Source organism: Anoplopoma fimbria, chromosome 19 (genome assembly GCF_027596085.1).
Source record: "Anoplopoma fimbria isolate UVic2021 breed Golden Eagle Sablefish chromosome 19, Afim_UVic_2022, whole genome shotgun sequence".
NCBI classification, from domain to species: Eukaryota; Metazoa; Chordata; class Actinopteri; order Perciformes; family Anoplopomatidae; genus Anoplopoma; species Anoplopoma fimbria.
In genome coordinates this window covers 9,077,290-9,100,379 of record NC_072467.1, presented here as the reverse complement: position 1 = coordinate 9,100,379, position 23,090 = coordinate 9,077,290, and the positions used below count along the sequence as shown (strand labels likewise).

General features: G+C 41.1%; 1 protein-coding gene across 7 annotated transcripts in view; it reads right to left on the bottom strand.

Moving 5' to 3' along the window:
* The window catches only part of mical3a (microtubule associated monooxygenase, calponin and LIM domain containing 3a), an 85,729-nt gene that overhangs the window by 4,489 nt on the left and 58,150 nt on the right, over positions 1–23,090 (bottom strand). For 2 of the 7 annotated variants that reach the window (XM_054619175.1, XM_054619174.1), the window contains exons 19-31: positions 22,978–23,071; positions 18,501–18,696; positions 17,481–17,752; positions 15,679–15,741; positions 14,364–14,438; positions 14,111–14,224; positions 13,931–14,010; positions 11,792–13,847; positions 11,605–11,699; positions 9,919–9,969; positions 8,997–9,104; positions 6,810–6,903; positions 4,679–4,729 (exon numbers count right to left, since the gene is read on the bottom strand). In XM_054619175.1, the coding sequence (XP_054475150.1) occupies positions 4,679–4,729; positions 6,810–6,903; positions 8,997–9,104; positions 9,919–9,969; positions 11,605–11,699; positions 11,792–13,847; positions 13,931–14,010; positions 14,111–14,224; positions 14,364–14,438; positions 15,679–15,741; positions 17,481–17,752; positions 18,501–18,696; positions 22,978–23,071 (3,349 nt within the window). Of the gene's footprint in view, positions 1–4,678; positions 4,730–6,809; positions 6,904–8,996; positions 9,105–9,918; positions 9,970–11,604; positions 11,700–11,791; positions 13,848–13,930; positions 14,011–14,110; positions 14,225–14,363; positions 14,439–15,678; positions 15,742–16,201; positions 16,364–17,053; positions 17,147–17,480; positions 17,753–18,500; positions 18,697–22,977; positions 23,072–23,090 lie in introns of all 7 variants that reach the window. The other 5 variants (XM_054619180.1, XM_054619176.1, XM_054619177.1 and 2 more) reach the window with 5 other exon arrangements.

The window sequence follows — 23,090 nt, the reverse complement described above, 5'->3', positions numbered from 1 at the left end:
GTACAAAGCAGAAACAACAAAAAAGGAACAAAACATCCGATCCCACACAAACACAAAAGCATGTTTCTTGACACGGATTAGAAGCTCGCACAACATTTGCATTGACAGGTGTTAGATACTGGAACAAACCAGATCATCCATTTTTATTTTAAGGACTTTTGTGTAAGACTTTAATATTAATAACAAATCATCACACCAAGCAGATTCTCACTCCTTGAATCACACACTTGCCCGCGAGCTAGCCGTGTCTCATGTGTTCACCGCCAGGGCTTTAGTATCGTTTTATGAGTACATGACACCCGTTAACTTTTATTCAAGGGATGACAATTGCAAAGATGGATACTGCAAAGGACTATGCAGCTTTACAATTAATTGTAGCTAAACAGAAAACAGACCACATGCTGTTGATTAGACACACTGCAGCAGAGTAATTTCCCCTTTGTGTGAATGCTGCCTCTAAGAAAATTGAGGTAGAGAAAATATATTTTTTTCTATTTTTCTGAGACACTATGCTTGTATGTTTAAATGAGAATACCATAACTGATTTACAACTACAACGTAAAGTTTAACAATCAGTCTGAATTGTTGCAAGGCTACAATTGACCCCTCTAAACCCTGCTCATGAACAACAATTGTCGCAAGATTTGACTGAACAAATACCCTAATCAAAGCATAGAGCCCCCAAATCGTCACAAAACTAGCCTCATCTTAATTTCTACTCTGGAGATATTATTTTTTGTTGTTAAAAGTTACAATAATGATACTTTTTTTTCAAACATTAAAATCCCTCAATTATATATGCATCTTTGTCTTTAATCACAGAGCTATGACACATGATGACTCAATTAATAAATATGTTTTCACCAATAAACTGAAATGGCATTTGGTTTTGATGATGATCAGTCATTGTGTGTGATTGCTATCCACCTAATTAAATAAAAAGGCAACATTTGTAATTAACTAGAATGTTTTGTTGGATTTCAGGTTACATAGCCCTAAAAAATAACCTGCTCCGGCCTTGAACATCTACCCTGTAGGAGCCAAGATGCTAGTACTGTAAATTAGAGTTGAAAGTAATGATATATGCTCTATCCTGCTCCGTATTTGGTTAGGGGAAGATGACAATCTACATTAAATAACTGTCATGGTAACCAAGAGTAAATAAACCAACTGGCCCTTAACAGCATACATTCTGAGGCAGTGTGCAAAATTGTGATGACAAATGAGCTTTTTTTCAAGATTTAAAATCAATTCCCTCATCATAAATGCCTCAATACTTCACTGAGTTTTGGGAACATTCTGGGGAAATCTACTGAGTTTGATCACACACAAACCGGGAGGACGGGAAGAGGAGGAGGAGCAGTTGGGGGGAATGATGGGGAGGGGCTCAAGGGGGTAGCCCGGTTCTGGAGATCCTTAAAGGTTGCCATGGTGACCTGCAACAACCGTCAGCAGGGGCGGCGGGGTAATGTTACCTTCATGGGAACAGCAGGGGCAGAAGGACAGAGGTCTTCGGCGTGGCATCCACACAAAGGGCTCAACTTTCACAAGACAGTGGGGAGGGCAAGAGGGAGTGACGTAGATGGGTGCATGGGTGGGTGAGAGATAGAGTGGTGGAAACAATGCAGGAGGGAGAGCAGAGACATTACAGAGAGAAAAAGAGCACACAGAGTGTAGGTGGAGGGGGAAGAAGAAGGGTGGCGAGGGAGAAAGAAAATTGAGGAGAAAATCAAAAGAGGGTAGGAGCACCGTGATAGAGAGAAGACAAATCACCTAGAGAGAGAATGTGGGAGGCATCAGCTGTGTGGTGTGAGGGATGAAAAAAGGGGTAAAAATAGGAAACAGAATAGAGAGAAAACAGAAAACTTGGTGCACAGAAAGGAAAAATAATCCCCCTGTATGATCTATCATCTGTAGTTCTTAATATATTCTTCAGTTTGGCAGAAGATTATAAAATGGGAAAAGCCTACACATATGGCCAGTGGACAGCACACAAAATGATTTAATACCCTTATTAAATCCATTACTATATCTCCTTCACAGACACAGATAATGGCTTCTTCTTTAAAGTAGTTTCAGCCGCTTCTTGTAAACACTACTTGAACATGTTTAGACCACTCGGACCAATGAGATGCTACTGTGGTGACTTTTGAAGTGGAGCTACTGTTGAAGTGCAAATCAGGACTTTTTCTAATATGCACCCGTTAAACTCATTTTCTTGCAAAAGTGTGATCAAAGATAAACCCCCAAAATAAAGTGTAACATGAAAAAGATTCAGGGAGAATGTGAAGTTAACAGGGGGAAGCAGATCTTTGATAGTCACACACATATACAAGGGCTTGTACCACTACGTGACACAAATAGGAGGTAAACATAATGCTCTCAAGCTGGTGGGTAAAGGAGCAAGGAGAGGGAAATGCCAGATGATTACTGAAAGGGACTATCACAGAGAAAATGTACAAATCTTTTGGGAAACCTGCAGTTTAGAAAATCTATTTTGGACAGATTGGAGTCCTAATAATTATTTATGGCTCCGCCAAATCACGCAATTATAACTATGAAATGCATTCTTGAAACTTGACGCTCAGTAAATGCATAATTATATTATCATTAAACTAGAAGATCAAAGTATAAGGTTATTTCAGATTCAGATTAAAGACATGTTGACTTTAGCTTTCGTGCCACCTGCAAGGCTAAAATACAACCAAGCTGATAAAACAACTATGCACCTTACAGCAAATTCAGTATTCAGTCAAAATTCTACAATACCCCAACCTCTGATAAAACACAGTAAGTGAAACTGCTCTTCTCATTACTCTATTTGTGCCTCCTTGCTTCCTCTGTCCTCCATCCTCTTGCATGTGACACGGAAAGGGAATCTCAGCGCATCATCTTGAAGGATGTCTAAATTCTTCAAAAGCAATCTTCAGTAGAGGGGAGCGGGGATGCACTGTTGAATCCTTTGAGGAAGTCTAAAAAAGGCGTTACAAAGCAATGGACAGCGGTGCCACACATCGTTTTTTAACTGACTAAAATTACAACTTGGAAGCACCAATGTCTCATTTTGTTTAACGCCTGTTGCCTTTACTCCTCACCTTACGTCTCTTCCTTGTCTCCTTTGCTCGCATATCAAGTCGGAGGGACTAAGTTGCGAAGAGAGGAGGCAAGGAAAGGAATCGAGGATGTACAAACTGAGAAATGAGAAGAGCCCAAAAGACGAATTGTCCTCCGTAACACATTTAGAAATACTACAAACACTCGTTTTCAGTTGCAAAGACTCAAAGTGAGACACAGCTCAGACACGTAAAGCCAGTTAGAATCCTGGACAACCAGTTAGGTTGGAAAACTCCTTTTGTTTTCCATTGTTCATCTTTGTGTCAAAACTCCTGTCTGATTAGGGAACAACAACCAGCAGGACAAAACCAACAGAGAAGCACAGGCCTTGCTCAAATATGTTGAAATGCAACTTTTTTCCCCCACTCCTGCTGAGTCACACCAACTGAATAACTATTAAACAAACAAAGCCTGCTGACTTTGCTGTACACATGTGGTGGAAAAATGCATTGTACTCATATTCAAACAAGGCATCTGTATAAACAAGAAAACAACAGATACCACAAGACGTCTCATCTAGATACAGTGAACACGGTGTTACTGGCCCATTGCAGCTAAGGGTCCAGGGTTGCAACATTGCCTATTAGCAGACACTACACGCGCACACGCACACACACACACACACACACACACACACACACACACACACACACACACACACACACACACACACACACACACACACACACACACTTGGGGAGTTATGCAACTGAGCAGGTATGAGAAAGTCAGGTGAGCCTTTTCTGGGACTACAGGACAGAAGTTCAGCAGCACTGAGCTCTTAGGGGAAGCAAAGAGCAGAGTCAGCAGATTAGTATGGGGCGGGTTATATAATACTTGTACTTTCACAGTGTGTGTGCGTGTATGTGTTTTGTTATGGGATTCACTGACAATAAGAAAAATATTGAATAGCAGCAGCTTTTAACTTTAAATCAGGTTCAAGCACTTGTCCACACTATTTCAACCCTTGCTCACGAATTTGTAAAAACACTATTTATTAATGAATATACAAAGGAGGTTATCTTTAAAGAGCATGTTCTGTATCTGGTTGGAAAGGCAATACTGATATTGCATTATTTATTTTTTCTGCTCTTATTTTATTTTGTCTGCTGGACTGGTCCCCAGCTCGTGCACAAGTGTTTCTTTGAATGCAAGACGAATCTATATCGCTGTTTGGATTTCTAACTCTGCAATATGTCCTTGTCTCTGCTGCAGCTTGCATTTTAAAGTGTGCGTGCTGAGGAGTCACAAATAAAAGTTACTTATTCATTCATCCATCATTTATGAGTTTAGAGAGATCAAAGACGATCTTAAGAGGACAGCATGAGGCCAAGTGTCTGATCTCTGTTTGATATAAAGAGTGTCTGAACTAGAAACTCATATCAGGTGGAGGAAGGAGGAAGGTGGGGAGTTATAGGAGCAATGAGGCTAAAAGCCTGCCAGTCAGCATATCAAGGTAGATATGAGGGGTTCAAAGCTCCAGTATTTAAAAAAAAAAGGAGGGGAGGAGGACAGATGGGTTAGCCATTTGGTTAGTTTAAAGCGACAGATTTGAAATACATACCGCCCAGATGCAAGTCCAGGATTTCACTGTAATTAGAATCTCCCCAATAGTCTACAATGACAGGGATATATTAGAGATAGGCGTTATTTCACACAGCCACAAACTGGGCACACAAACACACGCACAAAATTCTCCAACAACAGCAAGTCATGCATGTTCTTGCAAATAGTTCTTACACACACGGACACACACATACACATACAAGCTGCGGCAACACTCAGAACAGAGAGTCCATCAGTACTCACCACAGTGCATAATGCAGTCAGGCTGAGCAACACTAATATATGGCATTTAAAAAAATATATATATACTATCAGGCTGCAACATAGATTTGCTGTGTTGCTGTTCACTGGCTCAGTCTGCTTAATATCACACAAAGCCTCTTGTAATGTGTAGAGGAAATTATTATTTTTGTTCAGCGTGCATTTAATTTGACAAAGTTGTAGTTAGTGCAAACAGCGAGAAAAGCTATCATTTCTCAAGTTATGTACTATCTAATCCATGTGCACAAAATTTTGATTACAATAATTTTATGATTTAATACTTGGTCGTTTCAGACTGAAAGAGCAGTTAAGTGTGATCTTTGAGTGCAACAGACAAAGTCACAAACAACTCTGGATTGTTGTTACTCACCACAGTAAAAACTAATTATAATATATGAAATCTCAAAAAAGCATCTGTATCAAGTCACTCAGCCACATTAAACATTTGCTGAAAATATTGGAATAAAGAAGTTGTCGGCCTGAAAACCAATTCATATTTGATTTCTCGCATTCTGATTGCATTTATCAAGTGTAACGTGATCTGAGTGTTGATCAGAGTATAGAAACTGTCCTCATTGAGAGGCAGTGAAGGAGACAAAACACATCCAGAATGAGCAAACACAAATCTATGTCGGGACACACATTCTCCTGATCGCATGCAGCTCGGACTGACGATGGCGGACAAGTTATGAACGAACAACAGATCAACATGTTCAGAGATGGAGAAATGTTGCAGTGTGTCACCACAGATGGGGTCTACATAACAGTGTCACATGTCATTAATAATAATAATAATAAAAAAAGGAAACTACAGTAAATCTAATACCTGATCTTCTTTTGTGCTGTTTGGGTAATGTATAAGTACCTTTATACAATCCTTTAAGAGAGTAGAGTAGTAAACAAGTTAAAACATACTCAAACAACTGGCTGGAGACACAGCTGATGTGAAAAGTAAAGAGTCATTTGGTTGGTAGGAAAATTGGCCGAATTTAAAGAAATGTCCATCTATGTGCATGCATTTGTATGATAAAAGCTTATGTTACCATCATCATTAAGTAAATTAGGATGGAATACACTGTTGGCTCTATAAAGGACAACCTTAGTGCCTTACTCGCATATCAAAACTGACATCATGTAAATTATGTGTTATTACTACTGAGCACTATTCATGCTTCACACTCTTAGAAAACTCTACCAAATAATTAACTGTGCTGCCCTCTAAAACATAAAGCATTCTTCATCTCGGAAATATATTGTCTGTGATAGTCCCTTGTCCAGACCAATTTTGGCTTATTACTTTGGAGAAACTAATGTCTTTCTGCTCCGCACAAACCTACGTACTGGAATATCTGCCTCAGTACGGCCGCATGAATTGTAAATGCAGACTGTGATTTCAACACTGTGTAAATGATCGCAGAGGGACAGCTTTTCTGAGTAAATGCAGTCTATTGGTTACATCATCCTGATCATCAATATTATTATTATTCCCTTTAGAGCTCTAGAGAAGCATCTCGTATCATAAGATAAAACATGGTCTCACTGAGCCAGCGCTGACAGAAAAACAAGATTTTAATTGCGAAACATACAGTAAAAAATCTCTTGTAAAATTGAATATAAAAATTGTTCTATGCATGATGAAACTTAATACATCCTTTGGTTCCCTGAATGTGGGTAATGTTTTCTATCCACAGTCGCACTACTGATACACTACGCCACATGGGACGGCGAGATTGACGAGTGAAGGTATAAGAGGAAAGTTGCATTTCAATTCAATTCAAATTATTTAAATGGCATCAAATGCTACCAGAAACTATCTAGAGACACACTCCATATAGAGCAGGTGTAGACCATACTTTATAAATTGTTACCTGCTTCTCCTCTCAAAGCTTTCTCCACAGCTACGCCCCTCTCTTCCAGCTGCCTCTGCTTCTCCTCCACCTGCTCCAGCTGTCTCTGGATGATCTGAACGGACAGGAGAGTCACGTTATTAATGAAATGCATAAACACAGTACATTACAAACAATCTGAGCTATCTCACATGGCTGCACAGAATGGCTGACTAATTATAACTTAATTGTGCCACAGGTTCCTACGGGAGGCTGCTGCAGAGGTTACCTTTAATACTTTAATATTGCAACAGTTTACCCTCATTAAAAATAAAAGGAATAAAGCACATCGGGAGCACTGCTAATTAAAGTTTACGAGCACATGAGCCTGTTGGGATGGGCAAAATATTTCATGAATTTCACAAAAGAAATTGACATTTCATAGGTCTCCCACCACACTCTCTCGTTATTGGCAGTGAATGGGGGGGGCAATGATAAACGGGATGCAGCCTCTTTGAGAGCCACATTTGAGAGGGGCACGCAGCCTGGTTCCCCCTAACCTGGGACGCCCAATAGTTTTGACACGGACATTTAAATAGAAATTGAATAGAAGTCTCAAAATAGGTGGAGGACCTGAATGGATATCTCTTGTTAAGGGGCTCTGTTATTGGAGGCCAACGCCAGAGAGGCAGGTGAAGCAGCAGGTACAACAAGTCAAGATTCCACTTCCAACACTTCTACTTAAACCTACTTTTGAACTATTAATGCTATGAGAAAAAAGTGAACCAGTATCAATCTTAAGGACATATTTACATTTTCTCTGTATTAGCTTAGCCATTGTATAAAGAATCCTCTCATATTTTCATTATACTTCAGTAACTAAAATGTTGAATTCTTGCAGTAATTCTGTCAAACTCTTCAGATACTTTTGGCTGTTATCTGACAAAAAAAACCTTTGTGGGCTATAGGTGATGTCTTTGAGTGACCCATGTAAAACCAGTTCAGACTAGTTCAAATGGGTTTTGCATGTCCTTAAATACCCTATTGGTAAATTTAGCTCTACATGGGAATTTGTCCAATTGAATGATATTTTAGGTCAATATAATTGAGTATGACTTGATAAATGATTTATTGGTACGATGTGGGTAAAGCGGTGTAAGAGGTAGAATGAGAGATGCAGAAAATGGGCAGAAACAGCTTAATCCAAAAGTTTTCCCCCTCCCTCAGACTCTAACATCCCCTGTCACTGCTGAACTTTATCAGTGCCGTGCAGCAAGAGGAGCTAAACAAGAAGCGTGGTTTGGATTCTGCAAATAGCCACTAAAAGGAAGCAGAATTTAGGCCAGCTAACCACAGCTCCGGGAGCAGGGACTTTAGCTGTAGCTTAGTGCTGCGTCAGTGGACTGGAAGACTGACTGCAGAGTTTCAACATCAATCACAGTGAATTTCCTAACTAAAGTACGAATAGGGCAGCAATCCAAGTCAGGGTTGGAAATTAGCACCAACCATCAACCAAATGCTGGTAAAATATGCAAGTGGCTGCTAGATTTGCATCAGTCACCAACCAAAGAAACAATGGTAATCTAATGAGTGCCTGGTAGATTATGTGAATTCACCATCCACAGAGGAAGTTGAACAAAACAGTTTTCAACTTTCCAACCCTGGTCAAAGTTGTCACATAAGAGTGACCATATGGTACAGAAAAAAATAAATAAATGTGGCCTTTTTCTGGCATGCCACTAAAACTACATAATAAACTTAATCCACTCCATTTTTTGAATAGTTTGACACCAATTCCATGAATACCTGTTCTTCACAAAAGAATGCACTTAACCTACTTTCAACATGGCATCAGAACAAGACTGTAGCCAAGAGCTTACAGCCTTGCTAGTAGCTCAATGAGTACTTTATCACAGTGATGCTTGGAGCTGAGCTTACATCAGCATGCTAACACGCTCACCTGAATGTTAACGATGTTAACAATGATGTTAACTGTCTTCACCACCTTTTAAGCATTATAGCCAGCACTAAACACCCTTAAAACTAATGGGGATTTCAAGTATTTTGACCTGATGATGGTGCTAAATGAAAAGTCAGAGGATCACCAATCATATTATTCATGGAGAGGAGGACATGAATGTCAACCCATCCAATAGTTGCTGAGACATTTCACTCCCGAAAGTCCACCTCACTTTGGCAATAGAGGAAAAGTCACCAAAGGTCACTTACCTGGGCTCTGTGCAGCCTCTTCAGTTCCTCCTGCTTGGCTTGCCGTCGTGCAGCTTTCTGGACCCTTCGTGTCAGCTTGGCATTCAGCTCTTCCTCTGTGTAGGTTTTCTGGTGCAATAACAAAATACATTGGGTCAGAGGAGTCTCACTCACAAGCTGCTTATATGTGGAGTTGACTCCATGGGGCCCTGGCCCTTCAGACAAACTGAACACTGGAGGAGGGGGAAACTCTGATTACATCTTGTAGAAGGCGAGGTACAACATTGACTAGCACAATACAATCTAGCTTGGGATATTTAAACCTTCCCTACACCAAATATATCTACACAGTACACATTATCAGGATATACAGGATTTTCTACGCCTACAAATTGCAATTTTAAGGGAAAGATAAAATAGAACAATTGAGATAAAATGTGACACATAAAATATCAACTTCACTGCAGCTCTCACATTTATAAGCCTTCCCATTAGAAAATCTTCCGTAATAATAGGCAATACAGTATGTGAATAATCTGACTTGTGAGGACATAAAAAGCTGGCATGAATCAAGAGAAAAGAGAGAATAGCACTGGAGGAGAAAGGCCAATGTTATTCCAGTATCCAGACTGGAGTAAAAACAGTGCCGCAGTGACAGATAGGCAGGTTAATATCATACCAGTCAGAGAGGAACAGCCCCCGATATCAAGGGAAGCAGAGGTATCATTGTAACCAGAAAAGTGAGCGCGACTGGAAAAAGTCATGTTTAAACAGAGCGGGCGTCCAGCAGGGAGCGAGTGGGCGCTGCGGTCCGGCTGTCACATGCATCCAAAGAGGACGGTTAGTTTTAGGCCAGATGCACATGAGGGGTTATGACAGTAAACTGGCACATGCGCTGAGGGCTGAGGGTGGAGGTTATCAATGTGAATGTATGTAATACTACCTTTGTGGCGTACGATCTCTTGAACGCCAGTGCGTGAGGGACATAAACAGACTTGGGGAAGACAAAACAAAAAGGGAGGGAACGATGATGATTACATGAGGTTAATGATTATGTTAAATTGGTCAAAATAAAAACAAACAAAATAAAGTAAATAAATTAGCTGGTACCATCAAAACAGGCAATGTTAATATCCCACACCAACACAAATTTTCTATTATCAGCATTTTATACATCTATGTTAATCAAAAATTAGTCGATCAAAACATAATTTTACCATATAGCAGAAGGAAAGGTGTGATATTTTCAGTCTACAATAGTCTCTACGGCAATATATCCAACACACTCACTGACCTAGAGAACTATAAACACAACGACCACTAGAGACTAGTCTACTTGATTTCTGTGGGCTCTTTTTGAATTAACCATGGCCCAGCAGGCATGAGACAGCTTTAACCTCCTGGTACTAGGGCTGTATAAGGGCCAAATTCAGATCAATATTATTGAAAAATACAAAAATGTCAATTCTTCATGTGGGTAGTAAAAAAGGAAAACAAGTTGGAGCGTGTTCAAGTTTTTCAAAATGTGTTTACAATGGTTAATGAATTCATGCCTCTGGCCCTGAACTCAACTGTACCTATCTAAACCACCACACACAAACACATACACATACACAGACTGAGCAGCAGTGGGAACAATCATTTTGAATTTCAGTCCAACATAATAAATGCAAATGGATTCAAATAAAAAAACGTGGGTATTGTGTGCTGAATTTCTGCATAGTCCTAATTTGCCATCTGTATATTTAAAAAAATCCAGTCTTTCGAATAATTCCCTCATTTAGTAATTTTGTTAATGGATATCATTATGATGTTAACATGTCATATGGTGGTGCTGTCATGATTTGTTCTGAGATTACCGGGGGGGAAGGAGGTAAACACTCTTTATTCTAACACTACTTAGAAAAAAAGGATGTATAAACAACTGAAGGGTTATTTGAGGTCAGTATTAAAGTCAGATTCAAGCTTTGTGTAAAAACGTTAGTGAAATATAATACATATATTTGCCTCTTTACAAAATGATGTGTGGATGAAATTCTAAATCATTTAACCCCTTTCTGCACAATACCTCCTCATTGTCTTTCTCCTTTTCTCGATCAACCTCTTTTTCCCGCTTTCTTCTATTATGACTCTCTTTCACCCTCTTTCTTTCTTTTAACTCCCTCCTTCTCTCCTTCTCCAGTTTCTCCTCCTTAAACGCTTCCTTCTGTATGTCTGATACAAGGTCAAAGATGTCCAAGTGCTGCTGGGAGGGGAAGAAATTATATAAAGGAAAATGTTTTCAAATGAAGTAAAACAGGAAAGGATGCAATAGATGGGACGTCTGTCCTCACTATGCAACAAATGTTGTTTCATTCACTAAGGCCTAGATATCTACAACAACAGGACCCAAACTGCTGAAAAAAAATTCAGAATCTTCCAGAGGTGGTGGTGAGTCACGTCCTCCTTCAGACCGCTCCCTGGAGTTTGCTGACTCTGAGCAGCTGGTCTCCACTGATTGTCAGCAGATGTTTTGCAGACTAAAAAATGATTGGTGAGAATGATCTCACGCTGGCTTTGCGAGGCTTTACGTGTCTAAATACCTCATGCTGAAGATGCGACATATTTCTCTGCGTCTATTATTACTCACATCTGCCTTTGACTTCTGGGAGGACCTCTCTAGAACATCATCACAGGACAGGTCGGAGTCCTCAGAGAAACTCAAGTTTCTGCGTGATTTCAAGTCTGTAACAAGCAAACACAGTTGTTTTTTTTCTCCCAGAAAACACTACAAACAAGTATCACATTCAAATACTGCTCTGGATCACTTTTCTTACCTGAAGATTTCCCGGGTGGCGAAGTTTTCTTCTTCCCAGAGTCCTGAGTGGTGGAGCTCGAGGATGGCGTGCTCGGACAAGATTTATCGTCCTTCTTCTTTTTGTCCTTCTTGTACCCTGAAAAGACGGCCTTCCACAGTGACTTGTGTTTGGGCGGTGTCTCTTCTGTGCCGGAGAGCCTGCTGCTGTCGTTCTTGGATTTTTTCTCCTTCTTATTTTTGCGTGGCGAGAAGAGGGAGCTTCGTTTCTTGCTCTTACTCGATGAGGAGCCGTCTGACGAAGCCACCGAGCTGTCCAGACTCTTGTTGCTGCTGAAGAAACGCTCCGGTATAGTCTCTGCTTTCTTCGACTCCAGAGCTTTCATCGCTGATGTCTTCGGAGATCCGGCTGACTTTTTACTTTTCCCGGTAACGTCTGGTGTTACGCTCCAGGCCACTTTAGGTGAAGCACCCCTGTCTACGTCAGACTCTTTCATTTTATTTAGCTGCTTGGCCATGGCGTCTTTCAGAGCCTGGCTCTTGACTGACTTTTCTCTGGCCTTCATTCTCTCCTCTGCGATCTCCTTGGCCTCTGGTGAGAATTGAGTTGCCTTCTGGGTTTTAAGGGCTTGGTTGACAGGGATGTTGGGTTTACCGTTTTCCATTGCTAGAGCCAGATGCAGGGGAGGTCTGTCCCTGCTGGCCTTGCTGGTGGGTGGAGTATAGTACCTGTTCATGCTCTTTTCTGGCGTCCGCTCATCGGAGGAATCCTCCACGTCATCAGCAAACGGGATCTCCTCCACCGTCTCCACGAACGACTTCCTCACCTCCTGCGGCCGCGGCTTCTTCTTCTCCCTCATGACAACCACTGGAGTTGGTTCTGGATGGGCCTGAGGCGAGGACACCTTCCTGGGCGTGGGTTTGGGTGCGGCCACGGGGCTCATCTGGGTCCTCGGTGCAGGAATAGGACTCTTGATTTTCGCCGGCTCTTTGGCGAGCTCAGATGGAGGTTTTTCTGTTTGGTTGCTCCAGGACACCTGATGTCTCTGCTGCCTGAACACGGCTGGAGACTGATTAGCAGGCACAGGTGGTGGCGGGCTGGAGGGTGGGGTGAGCATGGTGGAGTCAGATGTGTTGTAGCCGTCACTGTTTGCTGTCTGGCTCGTGGCCATGCTCCCATTAAGCCCCAAACCGGAGCTGCTGCTGAGGTCCCTCCTATCAGAGCCATTACTCTTGGGCTCCGCGGGAGCAATGGGGGTAATGACCTGACCTTCAAGAGTGATGTTGAGTCTGCGAATGACAGCTCGGCCAGTAAAGGCAGGCTTCTGTTCCTCCGGCACATCTGGAGACTGTGTCTTGACGGGGGTAGAGTCCTGTGCTGGAGTAATAACAATACTCTTATCAAAGATTTTACTACTACGATCCAAAGGAGTGAGACCGAGGCTCTTTCTGATCTCAGCACTCTTCATCCAAAACTCCTCAATGATATCTGTCTTTTTAGATGGAGTTTCCTCTGTTGAAGAATCTATGGTAATTGAGGGTTCAGGCACGCCCTTGTCTGTTTTAGTCATGGGCGTCGATGTGACGCCGGGGACAGGCTGAGTTCTGACGGGAGAGTCGGAGGTGAGGGGTGACGAGGGTTCCTGGCAGGGCAAAGGCTGAGCACAGATTGGGGAGAGGGGGTTGCCCGTGAGAGGGCAAATAGAGCGGTGAGGGTAGACCGGAGATTTGGGTGTGCAAGTCTCTGGTAGGGGGGTGGGCTGAGAGCAGATCGGGGAGCCGACAGGTGAATTGACTGGAGATCTGACGGGTGATCTGACAGGTGACTCGATGGCTGGAGAGCTGATGGCTGATTTGGTGAGTGGACTCAGGGGAGATGAGGCAGGGAGGATGGGAGAGGAAGCAGCCGGAGCAGAAGAAGGAGCAGAGGAAGGATCCTGGACTGGAGCAGGTGAAGAAGGGCACAGTGGTGTCGTGGCGGCTGGAGAAGGAGATGGCGTTGACCTCTCAGCCTTCCTTTCCTCAGGTATGAACGGTTCTGGGAAAAAGCGTGTGCCAGGAGACTTAGCCAGCGTTATCTGGAAAAGAAACAGAGAAGATAAGGATTTAGTATTAACTGACATCACATACCTTCAACTCGATAGGCGTGGAATTATCTCACCTGTGATTCAGGCTCTGGAGACAGTTTGAGTGGGGAAAGAACAATATCTTCTTTCTGCAGAGGGCCGATGCTGGATGGCTCTGAATGGAATAATAACAAAAATGGTACTTACATTTTTTTTAAATAATAATAACAATATTTCTTAATATTCAATTTAGGTTCATTGTTAGGGAAATGTACCAATACTGGAGGCCATTTTCAGACTTTCTGATTTCCTCTCTTCCTCAGGAAGCACTTCAGCATGCTCTGACGGATGCAAACGAGCCTCAGCTTCTGCATCTGAAGGGATGTCATCTAGAATTTAAACATAACAGTATGAAATATTAAATTGTTACACAGCTTTATATTGCTAATCATTTAAATAATTTATCATAATGGTGTTCGTTGTGAACCAAAAATGTTGTGATTGAACATTATTTGTATCTCTGCTCACCCTGATCCATCTCTGTACCGGGCTCAATATCTGGACTGTCTGCCTCTGCTTCCAAATCTTCATCCTCACAGAGCTCTGACATGACAAAGAAATGGCAAAAGTCAGTTGGGTGACACATTATTTTCAGATAATAACACAGTAGGAACCTTTTTCAACTTCCTAACCGTCATTGAACTCTTTTCGGAAGTTTTCCCTTTAGGCAAAATGTTAGGAAAAAAAGAGCAGCAGAGTTCAAAGATTGCTTAATAAAAAGAAATTCCATCAAAACTGGTTTTGAAGAGCGGAGTTCAATTATAGGAAAAAAATGAAAGACTGGAAAAAGGATGAAAAGGCTTCAAAACCAAAGTCCTTTTTGCTCTGAAGGGAGCTTAAAGGAAAGTTCTCTGGCAGGAAAATCATACATTAGTTTTGCGTACAAATGAAATCCTATAAATCAATCAATAAGGATGAACAAAGGTTTTGGCTCAGGGCAGCATTAGTAATAGATACATGCAGTTATCCATTCTTAAATGAGCAGGTTGATGACATTCAAACCAAGCAAAAGCAAAACCAGAATGTTAATGACGAAGTGACGAGCTATAATCACTCATTTAAACAAAATTTGATGGGAAAGACTTTGTTTTTAACAAAAGCTGAAACCAATCTATTCAGTTTTAGAATAATATTTCAACATTATCCATCACAGGAGACAGGCCTTTGTACATGTGAGTCTAAAGGCAAATTCTTAACAAACATCTAATTCTAGCGGGTCTGAGCACAAGGACATCGTTACTTACTTACTAGGCTTTCAGAATTAAAGTGTTGCCTAAAAATCCAAATTTTTATGAAGGACTCTCATTTCATTTAGACAAGCTATTAAAAAGCTGATAAAATACTAGAAAAGCCTCAATATCTGAACTTTGAGCAAGTACAAGTGCCATTTATAAGTTACTCCAAAAAACGAAAAAAACGTAATATACAAAATACTTCACACATTACCCATCAGCACAAGAAACATTTTGGTGGTAAATGTTTTCAAGCCTTGATGGCTCATCTGTATCTAAGCACATTACATCACAGTACAATATACTATGTTACAACGGAGAAAATACATATTTTGTTGTGAGTTAAGTTGGAGGGGTAGGATAAGAGGTGGGGAAGTGAAATGAGACCCCAGGAGTGCAGAACTCTTGACAGCGACAGCCTTGCAGCATGCAAGCTTGTGAGTTTACTGGCATCCGAGCGTGTTTTTCTGCATGCTCCAGGAAAAAAAGGCCAGACAGATAAAGAACGAGTCTAAGATGGGATGTCGTGATCCCTTATAAGTCTGTGCTACCTCCAGACATGGACTCCAACCAGACTCTCACTGCATCGTGTCGGGCGGATGTGTGGGCAGGGGCTACGTTCAAACCAGATGATACAGAACGAAGATGGCAGGGAAATAACAGTAAAGTAATTACACACATGGGAAAGAACATAACAGAACAGAACACAAAAGAACAAAGCGGAACAAAATCAAAAGGAACTGACAAGGGGGTTATGTGGCGCACTGGGATGTGGTTGAACATGACGTTCACCCCAGCGACTATGAGCGACAAATTAATAGACTGAACACAAAATAAGACATTCCAAGAAAGAAATAAATGACAAAAATGTACAAAATCAAAGATGATTATAAACAACAGACGAGTTAGTTGGGGGAGGCGGCTCCTCCTGTCACAGACACAGACATACGAAACAGAACAGCAGCAGCCACACTTATGAAACGAGACACCCTGCACCTTAACCCTGTAAGGCCTAAAGCCTTGGACTCGCCCAGAAAAACCTTCCCAGGTTTTCAGCTCCTCTGGGTGGGTTACCTGTGGAGGAGGGCTGCGTGAGCTCAGAGGGATGGGAGAGTTGGGAGGCTGAGGACAGCTGGCCCTCCTTGTCTCCCTCAGAGTCCAGGTGTGTTCTCACCAAACCTGGAATGGTCTGGGGATCCACAGGCTGCAGGATTTGTTGGATCTGTAGGTTCCTTGCTAAATGTGGGTGTCAGCATACGGTGGAGTGTTGTGTTTATGGTGGTGTGGTAAAGTTGTGTTTGATCAGAGAAATCAGAGACAGATAAAGAGAGATGAAGGCAGTTGTGCCAGAAAGGTAGTGGTAGATGAAAAAAGAGAGGAGGATCAGGACAAAAAATGAAAGAGAAAAGGCAGAGAGACAGTTAGAACACAGTGGTACTATAATAAACCATCAGTGAAGTCAAGTAGAAGAAGGCTGCATGCACTACACTGCAAAAAAAATCAAACCATATACATGAGATTCAAAGATATAAGGTTAAAGAAAAAAATTATAATGCATGTTGAAAACAACAATTCTGCCACTCAATGCCAAAACATAGCTGCAGCGCCTAGGGGGGGAAAACACAAAAATCTCTCATATTAGTGTATTGAAACCATTAAAATAAAAAAGGAGGTATTAAACAGGTTAATGACGGGTTAAAATTGCTTACAGTAAGGCTTTAAAAGAAACCCACATTTGCACACAAAATCTTTTTTAAAACACAACTGCAAACAACAAACCAAAAAACAAAGACAACAAAAAAAAAAAAAAAAGGAAAAGCCACACACTTATTGTAGAAATCCTTTAAAGGAAACCCAAAACCAGCCAGGATTATATTTCACGCTCAAAGTAACTGCAAACGCATCCACAGGCCGATTTGCTGCTACCTTTAAATGTACCAACATCCTCTTCATCTGTGAGGTGCTTCTCCAGCCAAAAGCCTGACTGGAGCTCTCTATCCCAGGGGCAGTAGTCCCCCTCTGCCAGCAGGGGGAGACAGAGGCCCAACGAAAAGAACAAAAAAACACAGATACATACATTCACGCACGCACACAAACACAGTGGACATAGGGGGAAGTAATGAAGAGGAGGGGAATGGAAAGGGAGGAAAGAAGCAGAGAGGATGAGGACAAGAATGTTTGAGACAATGACACTTGACATGTAACAGATTTGGATAAAAGGCAAGTGGAGTTTTGAACATGTCAAATGGAGTTCGGACAGGGTATTAACATACACCAAAGGAAACAAACTACATTTCCAATCATTACAGGAACCATCTTGAAATCGCACCCAAAGAGTGAAAAATAAATATACCATCGCTTGACTCCTCCTCCTCTTCATCCTCCTCCTCCTCCTCGTACTCTTCATCGTCTTCGTCTACTTCTACGTCTCTGCTGACCGCATCGGCCAGAGCCTCCCCCTCGTCCTCTCCCTCGTCGCCTCTCAGTTTGGCGTGGAGCTCTACAGCCTCCCTCCAGGGGACACCGCCAAGGTCTGAAGGGCTGAGAGGATGCTGTTCCACCTCCTCCTGATCCTGATCCTGATCCTCCTGCTCGTCCTCCTCCTCCATGTCTGACTCTGAGCTACTGTTGGAATACAGAGGAGTCCCAGTAAAGTGTTAGAACAAGTGGGAGGGAAACAACAGACAATATGAAAAGGTCAAGTGAAGGAATAAACTTCAACTTATTGTAAAGTACCTGTACAGTATTTAGATCCCAAGCTAACCTTATATTTTCTATAGGATGTTAAGAATGTGTACATTTCCATAGGGTCATCTGCAACTAACAATTATTTCATTATTGATGTTTATTTTGATTTATTTATTAAACTCTTAATCTGACAAAGTCACAAATAGGCTAATGCGACATTTTTTCTTCTATTTGTATTACTTAATGCTTCACTGTCTGATGAAGCGTGCTTAACTGAAAAGTAGCTATCGAATATAAACAGTGTGTAGGAGCTGATTTTTTAATCAGAAATAACTTAACTTAACTTAATAATTTACTTTTATGATATAGTCCTAATGATTTATAGATTAATCAATATCATGATCAGTAGATTAATCAATATTGAAAATGTTTCTATGTTAAATTTTATTAGTTGGCCTACTGGAAGAAGTTATTTATGTCACTGAATGTTAGTTTGTCACTCAACTTGATACCTCGTCACACAGGAATAATTTGAATTTTTGTGACTTTTGCCATATCCATCAAAAGATCAGCTGCAACAATCATCAGAATTTCAGCATTTCAGAAAATCTGAAATCTAAAAAATAAGCATTCAACAAGAGTGCCATATCAAAAGTGCACATCCCAGTTGTTTTTATGCTCTTACCTGGAGCCAAGGTCGGCGTCTGTGGCCTTGTCCAGCACACTGCTGAGGTTGTGTTCTGCCAGCGTCTCCTCAGGCACCTCCTCCAGCTCCTCCTCCCTCTGCATGGACAGACGGTAGTTCTCCAACTCGATGCGCTCTGGAGTTCCCCGCAGACGCTTAGCTAGGCTGGGCTCCTGCAGTCCGTTGACCTCCGGTACTGATGTTGTAGACCGAGAGTAAGGTGGAGGTGAAATGGTGAAATCGGGGGTGGGCAGCAGGTTGGAGGGAAGAGGAAAGAGAGCACAAAAAAAGGCAACTGAGAATCATATGGGTGCAACAGTAGAGAGGAGAGGAGCGGAGGAGAACATAACCCTCTGCAGTGCAGGAGCAATGCAGGGCTGACTGAAGGGCCATGTTGAAGCCTTTTATCTGTCTGTGTAAATGAACTGGACCAAAACAGATCCACTACGACACTTAATGTGAAAAACTCCCGTGATTATGTGTCATGACAGCCTAGTTGCATCAAATCCATCACACTCCCAACAATGTAACTAGTAATTACTTTTTCCCCTTTATACCACTAAACCATAGCAACTTTATTTTAAGAACAAACTGACAAGGACACACCAATTGAAGATCTATAACTGAATTTATTGCAGCAAATATTATTAAAAAAAAACACACATAAGTGTAACATTCTAAAATAATTATGTCATACTAGAGTTATAAGTGCCAGGTTGGTGCATTGCCTTTTTCCCATCCTGAAAAGCAAATCTTAAAACTGTATTTTTATTTGTCTAAAGTTGTATTTTGAATTTATTGAAATTTGTCTTTTGAATTTACTTGGTTATTGGTTAATATTAATGAAATGGATCAAAATAATTATTTTTAATATATTATACTAAACTTTTCATCCCTCCACCTACTTAAACAGACATTAAATGCTCTTGAATTTGGACTAAATGTCAATGATCCCCAACTTGAAAAGGGATAGGTGTGACAATGAATGTTTTATATATGACACTGTAGCACATGTTATTCTGTGTAGCAAAAGGAATGTGTTCAAACAGCTGCAACGGTTTATCATTTTTTCCATCTAAATAAGGCAGCATGCAGGTAAGCGCAAGACAGCTGTGAAGAAAACTCACCAAAACCGAACCTTTCGATTAAAATTAAACCTGAAATAAAGTTTAAAGCGACCCATGACCTTACAAATGCTATATGCCCCTTTTTGGGCTTTCCAAAATATATATATACACACACAGGTGCATCTCAATAAATTAGAATATCATGGAAAAGTTCGTTTATTTCGATAATTCAATTCATAAAAGTGAAACTCATATTATATAGATTCATTACACACAGAGTGAAATATTTCAAGCTTTTATTTCTTTTAATTTTGATGATTATGGCTTACAGCTAATGAAAACCCAAAATTCAGTATCTCAGAAAATTAGAATATTACATAAGACCAATAATACAAAGGATTTTTAAAACAGAAATGTCAGCCTACTGAAAAGTATGTTCATATATATATGCACTCAATACTTGGTCGGGGTTCCTTTTGCATGAATTACTGCATCAATGCGGCGTGGCATGGAGGCGATCAGCCTGTGGCACTGCTGAGGTGTTATGGAAGCCCAGGTTGCTTTGATAGCGGCCTTCAGCTCGTCTGCATTGTTGGGTCTGGTGTCTCTCATCTTCCTCTTGACAATACCCAATAGATTCTCTATGGGGTTCAGGTCAAGCGAGTTTGCTGGCCAATCAAGCACAGTGATACCATGGTCATTAAACCAGGTATTGGTACTTTTGGCAGTGTGGGCAGGTGCCAAGTCCTGCTGGAAAATGAAATCAGCATCTCCATAAAGCTTGTCAGCGGAAGGAAGCATGAAGTGCTCTAAAATTTCCTGGTAGACGGCTGCGTTGACTTTGGACTTGATAAAACACAGTGGACCAACACCAGCAGATGACATGGCTCCCCAAATCATCACTGACTGTGGAAACTTCACACTGGACTTCAAGCAACTTGGATTATGTGCCTCTCCACTCTTCCTCCAGACTCTGGGACCTTGATTTCCAAATGAAATGCAAAATTTACTTTCATCTGAAAAGAGGACCACTTTGGACCACCGAGCAACAGTCCAGTCCTTTTTCTCCTTAGCCCAGGTAAGACGCTTCTGACGTTGTCTCTGGTTCAGGAGTGGCTTGACACGAGGAATGCGACAGTTGTAGCCCATGTCCTGGATACGTCTGTGCGTGGTGGCTCTTGATGCACTGACTCCAGCCTCAGTCCACTCCTTGTGAATCTCCCCCAAATTCTTGAATGGCCGTTGCTTCACAATCCTCTCAAGGCTGCAGTTATCCCTGTTGCTTGTGCACCTTTTTCTACCAAACTTTTTCCTTCCACTCAACTTTCTATGAATATGCTTGGATACAGCACTCTGTGAACAGCCAGCGTCTTTAGCAATGACCTTTTGTGGCTTACCCTCCTTGTGGAGGGTGTCAATGACTGTCAAGTCAGCAGTCTTCCCCATGATTGTGTAGCCTACTGAACCAGCCTTAGAGACCATTTAAAGGTTCAGGAAACCTTTGCAGGTGTTAATTAGCTGATTAGAGTGGGACATCGTGAGTCTACAATATTGAACTTTTTCACAATATTCTAATTTTCTGAGATACTGAATTTTGGGTTTTCATTAGCTGTAAGCCATAATCATCAAAATTAAAAGAAATAAACGCTTGAAATATTTCACTCTGTGTGTAATGAATCTATATAATATATGAGTTTCACTTTTTGAATTGAATTATCGAAATAAACGAACTTTTCCATGATATTCTAATTTATTGAGATGCACCTGTATATATATGTATATATATATATATATATATACCTTAAATATTTAAAATAATGAATATTATTAACCGTATTTAGGGAATTATTAAAAAATAAGGAATAATGGAAAATAATTGTTGCTTAATGCATATTACTATGTAGTCTAAACTTCATCCAAACAATATGCCATGATTTTACCTAAACACATATAATGTGTATTAATAAAGGATTATCTTATCTTGTCTTTTGGTTACCATAACACTTTTTTTTTTTCAATACGCCTATTGTTAATAATAAATGTAATTATTTAAACCTGTTATTATCTTAAATTAATGTAACATATCTTTATAGTATCAGTAAATGATTTCAATTTATAATACTACACTTGCCGCACGATGCAGCAGGCCTACACGTAACTTAGTTAAATTCATACAGTTCTTTTTCTGTTAATCTTACAAGCCTTTTCTGTTCAGCTCTTTCTAGTCTTGTTGATTATACTTAACAGTAATATGCAATCCAAATAATGTAGCAAAGATGCACTATATTAGGCAAACTCAAGAAGGTCTTAGCAGCAATTGGTCGAGGGGGAGAGGCTGAGGGATGCAGGAGGACAGGGCAGCCAGGAAGGTCGAACAGAGGAGGGAAAATCACAAGAGAACCAATCACAGGCACTAATTCAAGCACTTGTAGAGCTTTCAGTTTTAGGCTGCTCTGATAGGAGGGGGAAAGGTAAAGCTCACAAAATCACTAATACAGGCACTTCATCACAGTTTGGGGAGTTTCAGTAAAAGGGATACTTTAGGTGCAAAACAGCTTACAGAGAAAGAAACACATCACAAAGCAGGCTCTAAAAGAAACACATAACACAAGAGGAGGTAGAGCTTTAAGAAAGCAGTCACAGGCCACTAGAGGTTACAATCACAACAGAATAAAGCTTGGCTCTTCATTAAAACACCGGCAGGCAGAAATCATGTTTATGCTATTAACTTAGATTATATGAATATATTGCAATAAATAAGTTCTAACTGGTATTTTGGGTAAAACAGCTGGCACATTACTGCCACATCTGATGATAAAATCAGTACAGGAAGAGAGTTACAAAAAGCTAATATTGCTGCCTGGAGAGCTGACCAGAAGGAACTCTGTCAAGCTCTTTTTTAATCACGAAGCCAAGAAAAATAAATAAAAAGAAAAATTTAAGATGCACCATTCAATTCTGAAATGACGCTGCCATAGAGCTGCTTAACTGCCTCGACCAACTATAGGTCATAAAATGTCTGAGACAGAAAGAATGGTGCATCTTCAAGAGACAAAACAATCACTGTGATAAAGAATCACAAGATTTACATGAACAGGCTGCAGGCTCAGTGAGTCCATACAATCAGCTAAATCTATACAATCCCACTGACATTAGTTGGTAAAGGAAGTAAGGAAGGGAAAAAAAGGAGGGACAAGAGTCATGCTAGAGGAGGTTGAGCAGGACATTGATGGTGAAACAGCAGAAAAGGTAGATGCAGTAGGTACACAGAAAGGGAGAGCCTAAGGGGTTGTGTGCCACCTGGTGGCAGGTCCAGGAGAGCGCGCGGCGGAGGGAACGCAGCGGGACTCCCACACCCTTGACCAGGCGGTAGGGCGCAGCCACCACAGCAAGAGAGGAAAGTAGGGTACCTGAGGGCTGGAGCTCGGCCGAGGGCGTTGTCGCTGCCGTCGCCCTTCCTGGGGCATCCACTGTCGTCGTAGGGGTTTGGGGCGACTGGTTCTCCTGCAAAGACATAAAACGT